Source organism: Octopus bimaculoides, chromosome 7 (assembly GCF_001194135.2).
Source record: "Octopus bimaculoides isolate UCB-OBI-ISO-001 chromosome 7, ASM119413v2, whole genome shotgun sequence".
NCBI classification, from domain to species: Eukaryota; Metazoa; Mollusca; class Cephalopoda; order Octopoda; family Octopodidae; genus Octopus; species Octopus bimaculoides.
The window spans coordinates 23,952,482-23,961,747 of record NC_068987.1 but is presented as its reverse complement, the minus strand read 5'-3'; the positions used below and the strand labels follow the sequence as shown (position 1 = coordinate 23,961,747).

Genomic DNA, 9,266 nt, shown 5'->3' with positions numbered 1-9,266 from the left:
AGTAAGCAAGAAAGCAGACAAATTAATAATCTCTTCAGGGAAATGGCTCTACTTGATGTAAAGGCATGGGTAGAAATTCTATACAGTGTACCTATTGCAAGTTATGGATCCATAAGTGGTTCAGTGGAATCACAGGAAGGTTAACAAAAAAGTAGTCTTTGTGTGTGACAGCTGTTCAAGAACAATAAATACTAAGAATATACCGGAAATAGGTTCTCTCAAATGCCTAAGTGCATTTTGGGAGGTAGGAGATGGTTTCTGTTACCTAAGTTGCCTAATAGCAGTGGAAGAAGGTGCTCTGAAAGTGTAGTCACTAGAATCAGAAGTGGCTAAGTAAGTTCCAAGAGCTATTACTTTTGTTGGTGGTAAACGACCTCTCTCTCAGAGTGAAAAGCAGATTGTATGATGCTTATGTTTGTATTATTGGAAAATGTGGGCTGTGAATAGAGGGGACGTGAGAAAGCTTGAATGAAATGAAGCAGGCATGCTCTGCTGGATGTGTAATATTAGCATGCACATATGATGACATGTAAAAGTGTTGAGAGAAAGATTGGGTATAAGAGGCATCAGATGTGGTGTGTTAGAGAAAACTGTGTTGGTCATATGATGCTTATGGATGAGTATAGGATGGCTGCATAAAGAAGTGCCAGTTGCTAAATGTGATTAGAATCTGTGGAAAAGATAGATCCAGGAAAACATGGGATGAAATGAAAAATTACCTACAGATGTTGGGCCTCACAGAGGAGTTGACAAAGGACTGAGATGATGATGGTTTGCATTACTTAAGAAGATCCTTCCAAGTAAAAACAAAGCCCTAAATGTACATCATTTGTGTCTATGCCCTCTCTGCCACCTTTCCTATCCTCACTTCTTCCATCTGTGTTCACTTACTGCACTCCCCTATCCACCTTTTTCCACTTTTCTTTCATATTCTTGCACACTTACCTCGCCCTATCCAATCATCTATAGCACTTCACTGACATACCTCACCCAGTAACTTGGAAGTACGCCCCAACACATCTTCACCATCTATCTATCCTCTCTTCTCTCCTTTTCCAACTGGATTAACCATGTATCTCCTCTTCTACAAGACACCTACTATCATACTCTAATCTCTCATCATCTGGTACAAGGCCACCTCCTTGAATGCTACTCCCTGCTCAGTTGAAGAGTCAGATCTTACAAGTTTTTTGGTGACTTTCCTGGTGCTGGTACCACATATAAAAAACATCCTGTACACTCTATAAAGTGGTTAGCACTAGGAAAGGCATAAAGCTATAGAAACCATACCAAAATAGACTATAGAGCTTTGGCTTGCTAAGTCCTGTCGAACTGTCCAACCTATGACAGTAGCAAGGAGGTGGATATAAAATGATGATGATGATGATCTGTTTTCGTTTCTCATTATGTTTAACGTTTTTTTGTGATGTCCTGTACCCATATATGCATGTATGTATACATATAGATGTAGGTATGTACATATATGTATGGATATACGCATATATTTATATATTATTTATATTATTATATGATCGAACGCCACGCATCTTTCTCCAAGTAAGTTTTATCTTAATAATTACTTTGTGCACTCTACTACTACTATTACTATTACTTCCCTGTCTATCTCAATCACACTCTTGTTCTTCATCCTTTCTGTTTTTCTCTCCCACCCTTTCCCTATTCTTCTCTCCCTTTCACTGTTCCCTCTCTCTCTCTCTCTCTCTCTCTCTCTCACTCTTCCTCCTTGACTCTCTCGTCGCTGACACGTGACGAAAGGGATTCTTTCTTTCTATCTGCTAGCTTCTTATAGAGAAGACGTGATTTTTCTGTCTCTTGTCTCTTCTCTCATTCACGTCTACTAGCGTTCAAAAAAATAATAATTTTTCTATCATCTTGGCCTAACAGCCCTTATTGTTTGTTTTTACTGTCTCACTGTCCTGTTCTTGTTAACGCTTTCACCCTCCGCAAAAAATTCCAAATTTTATTTAATTTGCTTTGCGGGAAGGACTGTTCCAACAAAGTCGCGTATTGCCCTTGCCTTCGAAACGTGGAGTAGATGGACAGGGACAACTGATGAAGGGAAATATTCTTTATGTTGCATGTCTTGTTTCTCTGTTTTCTTTTCGTTGTTCAAAATAAAGTTTGTTTTCTGTTTTCGTTTCTCATTATGTTTAAGGTTTTTTTTGTGATGTCCTGTACCCATATATACATGTATGTATACATATAGATGTAGGTCTGTATGTATATGTATGAATATATGCATATATTTATATATTATTTTATATTATATTATATATATATATATATATATATATATATATATATATTAGTGCATGGCCTGTTATTCTATGAATATAACTAGAATAAGTAATACTTGGCTTTATTGAATTATTGGTATCTATGCAAGAAAGAATAAAGGTAAAACAATATTGAAATAAAAGAAATATTTAATAGATCAAGATACATATAATTTTTAATGCCATCTACTTTCATAAAACTCATTGCCATCTCTTGATATATTGCCTTTAAAGACTGAATTTAATCCATGAAGAAGTTGAGGAATATAAAAATAACTGTAAGAAAATAATCATTCAATTGTTTTTCTGAAATTATTAAATTAAGGGAACTAGTGTGAACAGTGCCAGTGGATTGTCTCAGTTACTTGTGTATTGGATGAAAGCTCAAGGTAAAAGTAATGATAGATACATATATCTTTTAAAAGAAGTATCTTATAATACTGGAAGAAAAAATATGAATTGTCATTCTTTCCTGTTAGTCCCATCTCTCTCTACCCTTCTTTGCCGTTTTCTATATAAGGTGACATGCATATACATGTACACACACACACACACACATACATACATACAGACAGACAGATAGACAGACAGACAGACAGTCAGGTAGACATTTTATACTGCTGTCGTATTCATAAATATGTACCTGTATGCACATGTATTTGCTTGCACCATTATAAATACAGATAAAGACAGACAAGAACAAAGAGGGAGGGAAAGACAGACTGAACACATTAATATTATTGTTCTTGTCTTCTGTGTACATACATACATATGTACATACATGCAGGAGGGAGATGGGGGAGTTGAACCAAACCAGTAGTTATGTTACACATGGACACATCAGATTTCACAAAAAAGTATATGACATACATACATGCATACATATACTACATGCATTATATGCACTACTAATAGTTTCACATACATAAGTACATTCATCAGGCACCTGATGAATGTATTTATGTATGTGAAACTATTAGTAGTGCATAAAACGTATCTAGTATGAAGCATTTATAGTAATATTAGACTCATTAGATGGAATACTCTTCTTATTGATTTTTACACAAATTAATTTCTTGTATATATATATATATATATATATATACATACATACATATACACACTTAATATATAATGTAAGTAAATATTTTTTGTCAATATTTTTTTCAGATTGAGAGGCTTTTGTTGACAATTTACCTTATTAATGGCTTGCAGTCTGTCCTGAGTTTCTACTTGTGGCATGTACCTGAATAATATGTATTTTTTTAAAGATAATAATATGCATCATGCATTAAGAAAAGAACATATATATGCTTGGATTAGATAATAAGAAAATATCTTCTGTATATATATATATATATATTTCTAAAATTTAAGTTTGATGAAATATTCTTCCTTTGTGATTCAAGCATTGTGTATTGGTTTCACGTATAATAAATGTGAACATGTCCTCTAGCTCTTGGCTTGTCATTGGATGGAGAAAACAGTTGTATTCCTTAGATTTATGAGTAGAGGTCTTCAAAGAAAAAACTTCCAAATCGCAGACGCATTGCTGTTACGAAAAATGAGCTTCTATGCATCCTGTAAGACAATAAAAATCAAAAGTAGTAACTTTGCAAGACAATTCTAAAATTTATTTCTTATATAGGCATGAGGCCAGTAATTTTGAGGGAAAGGAGTTAGTTGATACCATTGACATCAGTACTTGACTGGTATAATATTTTGTTGATCCCAGAGAGATGAAAGGTAAGGAAAAAACCTCAGTGGGATTTGAATTCACAATGTAAAAAGCCAGAACAAATATTGTAAAGGATTTTGACAAACACTCTAACAGTTCTCCCAAATTACTACCCTTTATAATATTAATAATCCTTTCTACTAAAGGCACAAGGCCTGAAATTTAAACTCAGAATGTAAGAACAGAAGAAAAAGGATAATAGACTGACAGATAAGTGAAAAGACTGCTTTGATAATGACTGTGACTTTTAGACTGCATTGATAACGAATAATAATGATCTCATTATCACAGCTGGTGGCTTTATGAAGACATGTTGAATGCAGGCTTTGTGTGGTAATGAAGTTTGGTTCTCAACCACATTGTTTTGGGTTCTGTTCCATTGTATGGAACTTTAGGCAAGTGTCTCCTATGATAGCCTTAGGCTAATCAAACCTTTTTGAATGGATTTCAATGATAGAAACTGAAAGAAGCCTATTGTACGTATGTTTGTGTGCATGTGCATATGTGTGTGTGTGCGCATGTGTGTTTCCTTGTCTTGACATCATGTGATGATTGTAAATGAGCATCACTGTCATACAACTGATGCTGTTCCTTTCCAATCTCTCATGAGAAACAATGTCTGGCCATGGTGGGAATATTACCTTGCTTGGAAACAAGTTGGTGACAGGGAGGGTATTCAGACATAGGAAAAAAATCTGCCTCAATGAATTTTGTTTAATCCATGCAAGCATGGAAAAGTGGACATTGAATGATGATGATGATGATGATGGATATGTGTGAATTCGAGTTTCCTTGTCTTGACATCACATGATGGTTGCAAATGAGTGTCATTGTCATAGTCCTTTGTTTCCAATCTTCTGTGAAAACATGTCTGGCCATGAGGAAATATGAACTTACTTCGAAGAGTACAGAAACGTATGAGGGTGAGCCGAAAAGATCATAGGCTGACTATGTGGTGATACTAGAGCTATGAAATCTTGCATGCATTAATTTTGACTCTCCTTATTAATAACTGCATTGTTTCTTTCCTGGTAAATAAACATCTGACTGTTCAAAAAAGACTTAAAAAGTAACTAGCATTGATTTCTTTTGAAAGTGGACAAAATTTGGCATTGTGGTGTTATTAAGTACCTGCAGAAAAAAGATTTAGCCCCCAAGAACGTTCATTGTGACATGCTTGCTACATTAGGGGATGACATACCAGCTTTATCATCAATGCAAAAGTAGGCAGCTGAATTTAGAAGAGAGAGTCTCGAAGAAAATCCAAAGTCTGGACGTCCAGCAACTGTCACCACTGAGGAAAATATTGATCATGTTCACCACATGGTGATGGATGACAGGCAGTTGACTGTAAATCAAACAGCTAATGCTATTAACATATCCCATGAGAGAGTCAAAAATATTCTGCACAATGAGCTTGGCATGACAAAGATTGGGAAAATCTGATATTGTTTGAGGCAGACCCAACTGGTTTCCTTGAACATTTCTTCTACAAAGATGAGTGTTGAGTTCATCACTTTGATCCAGAGAGAAAGAGAGAATTGATGCAGTGATGACACCCCTGCTCACCAGCTCCAAAGAAGGCCAAGGTGGTTTCATCTGCAGGGAAGGTGATCGCATCACTTTTCAGTGATGTAAAAGGCATTGCATTTATTGACTATTTTGGAAAGGGCTACACCATCAATGGAGAGTAATATGCCAACATGCTGAGGGAGTTATGAAAGGTTACCAAAACCAAACTCAGGAAAACTGATGACAGGAGTTTTGTTTCATGAGGACAATACCCCAGCACAGAAGTCCTTGGTTTCAGTGGCTGCTGTGTGTGACTGATTTTGTACTGGTTGATCAACCTCCTTACTCATCTGATCCAGCCCCATCTGCCTATCATCTGTTGCCCAACATTAAAAAACACTTGGTTAGGAACCAGTAACACACTAACGATAATATCATATCCACTGTCTGACTTTTTTGAGTAACTGGCTGAAAGCTTCTTCATGAATGGGATCCAAGCAATACAGTACTGATAGAAGTGTGTAGACCACAAGAGAACTTTGTTTAAAAATAAAGCTCATTTGGTCACATTCCATGAGAGTATATTGGTCAGCCTATCCCTGTGTGTGTGTATACATTGGGTTGTCCCATAAATAATGCAGATTTTTTATACCTCTTTTATTTTTCAAAATTAAGATAAAGTTCTTTTTTAAACTAAAATATACTCTCCTTCATGTTCTACAATGCTTTACCGTCTTTCAGGTAGACTTGCAAGGTCCCTCTTCCAAAATTCACTTTTCTGTGACAAAAAATACTCCTCGAGTACTGTTCTGACCTTGTTTGCAGAAGAAATCATATTTTTTTGTCCACATGATTTTGAAGACTGCGGAATAAATGATAATCAGATGGGTTAATGTTTGGCGAATATGGTGGGTGGGGCATTGTTTCCTGTTCAAACTGCTCCAGCATTTGGAATGTCATCCTCGCTGTATGTGGCTGAGCATTATCTTGATGGAAGAACACCATTTATCTTGAAATGAAAGATGGTCATTTTTCTTCTAGTGCTGACTTTTTCTTCTAGCTGCTTGCAGTAGATCTCCTTTCTTATTGTTTGGTTTGGGTTTAAAAGTTCAAAGTGGACTAAACCTTTCATATCCCACCAAACAGATAACAACACCTTGCATGGGTGGAGACCTTCTTTAGCTTAGATGCTGGTGTTTCCTCTTTCCCTACCCACTGTCTTTGGTGCTTGACATTTTTGTAGAGAACCTATTTCTCATTACCAGTCACTATTCAGTCATGTGTGTGTATATATATATTTATATATATATAAATATTAATAGTTTATTTAGAGTTTGTTAATGTTAACAATAACTCACATTAATATACAGATAGGAAAATGTAGTATATGTTGTGAGCTATATTTAAAATAATATTTTTTATTTCCATTTTATAGAGAATATATGTATTTATATAAGTTTTGAATGTGTATGTTAATTATGTTCTTTTAGACTTTGCCTGTGTTGCCTCCATAATATATATATATATATATATATATATATATATATATATATTGTCATTTTGTCTAGTTTCAGTTCATGAGCTGTGGCCATGCTGGGGCACCACCATATTATATATATATAATTGCTTTGATAAAGAAGATTGATTAGAAATTCTATCACAATGTAGATGTTTGGACTTAGAAGTGCTCAAGAGTAACTTGAGACAAAAGATATAAATATGTAATGTGAAGAAACAAAAGATCTGGTAATTCAATCCGCAAACATGACTCCGATTAGAGATGGATTTAAAACACAAATGTACATGATAGAAAAAATATATAAACATACAGACATTGTTAAAAATATCTATAAATAAATAAATATATTAAAAATATATATGTGTAAATTAATAGATTTTAAACAAAAATCTCCAGATGGAGGTATAAAAAAGTTAAAACATGCGTGTATAGATAAAAATACTGGAGAAAGTCTGAAGTGGTGATGGAAGCGAGGTAAAAGATACAATGAGGAATGAAATTAAAATTAAAATTCAGGATAGTTAAAATTAAAGTAAGGTACCAACGTCCATTTCTGGGGGTTCATTGCGGGAAAATAAAGGGATATAGTACCCATTATTTGGCAATTCCTCCTTCTTCAGGGTGTGTGTATGTATGTATGTATATGTGTCATGTAACTTGCATCTGTGCCAATGGCATGCAAAAGCACCCATTACACTCCTGGAGTGGTTGGCATTAGGAAGGGCATCCAGCTGTAGAAACCATGCCAAATCAGACTGGAGTTGAGTGCAAACCCTCAGCTTACCAGCCCTGGTCAAACCGTCCAACCCATGCCAACATGGACAACAGATGTTAGATGATCATGATAAGGATGACATATATATATATATATATATATATATATATATATGTGTGTGTGTATATATATATATATATATATATATATATATATATATATGAGGGAAAGTGAAGAACAGAGAATGTGAGATCAAATATTGAGAGAATATTGTAACAAATATTAAATGTAAGCCATATTAACCTCATCTTGCAGTTCAATTGCCATCAGGGCATCATATGTTGTCACATAGAGAGAATTCTGTAAAGTCTCAAGCACATCAGAAGCTTTCAACACAGATAATACAGAGTCTGAAATAGTAAAATAGAATAAATTTTTATATAGTTTGGTAAATGGTCAGATTTTGTTGGAGTGGGTATAGAAATGTTAGAGTTCAAAAGCTTTACCCAAGTAACTAATAGAAACCATAACCCTTTTTTTACTATCCCAATTGAGACCACTTCTAGTTCTGCAATAATAACAGTTGTTTTACTGAATTCTTTATTATTTTCAAAATTAAATTAAAATAAATGTAGTGTATTTCAGCAGAAAATGAAAACAAAAGGGTTAAATGGAAATGTAGCACAAGTTGGACTTTATATCAGCTGTTAAAAACTAATATTATATTCACGTAAAAGCACCTACTACACTCTCGGAGTGGTTGGCGTTAGGAAGGGCATCCAGCTGTAGAAACTCTGCCAAATCAGATTGGAGCCTGGTGTAGCCATCTGGTTCACCAGTCCTCAGTCAAATCGTCCAACCCATGCTAACATGGAAAGCGGACATTAAACGACGATGATGATGATGATCAGTTAGTAACCATAGCCTTCTATCAAGATTGGACATAAGAATTGGAGAGCATGGGTAAATTTCTGTCTTAAAATCAACATTTCCACTTATGGCCATGTGCACACATGCACGCACACACACACACACACACGCATCATCATCATCATCATCATCATTTAACGTCCGCTTTCCATGCTAGCATGGGTTGGATGATTTGACTGAGGACTGGTGGACCAGGAGGCGACACCAGGCTCCAATCTGATTTGGCAGAGTTTCTACAGCTGGATGCCTTTCCTAACGCCAACCACTCAGAGAGTGTAGTGGGTGCTTTCACGTGCCACCGGCACGAGGGCCAGTCAGGTGAGTACTGGCAATGGCCACGCTTGAAATGGTGTGTTTTATGTGCCCCCTGCACAGGAGCCAGTCCATCGGCACTGGCAACGATCTCGCTCAAATGTCTTTTCACGTGCCACTGGCACAAGTGCCGGGAAAGCAATGTTGCTAACAATCAACGGCCATGCTCAAAATGGTGTATTTTATGTGTCACCTGCACAGGAGCCAGTCCATCGGCACTGGCAACGATCTCGCTCGAATGAC

At 35.8% G+C, this 9,266-nt stretch overlaps 1 protein-coding gene across 1 annotated transcript in view; it reads right to left on the bottom strand.

The window, feature by feature from the left end:
- Nucleotides 1-2,429: 2,429 nt before the first annotated feature.
- LOC106880913 (sulfate transporter) overlaps nt 2,430-9,266 on the bottom strand; it is a 43,694-nt gene continuing 36,857 nt past the window's right edge. The window contains exons 15-16 of the mRNA XM_014931080.2: nt 8,085-8,191; nt 2,430-3,878 (exon numbers count right to left, since the gene is read on the bottom strand). Of these exons, the coding sequence (XP_014786566.1) occupies nt 3,870-3,878; nt 8,085-8,191 (116 nt within the window). The 3' untranslated portion in view covers nt 2,430-3,869. The remainder of the gene's footprint in view (nt 3,879-8,084; nt 8,192-9,266) is intronic.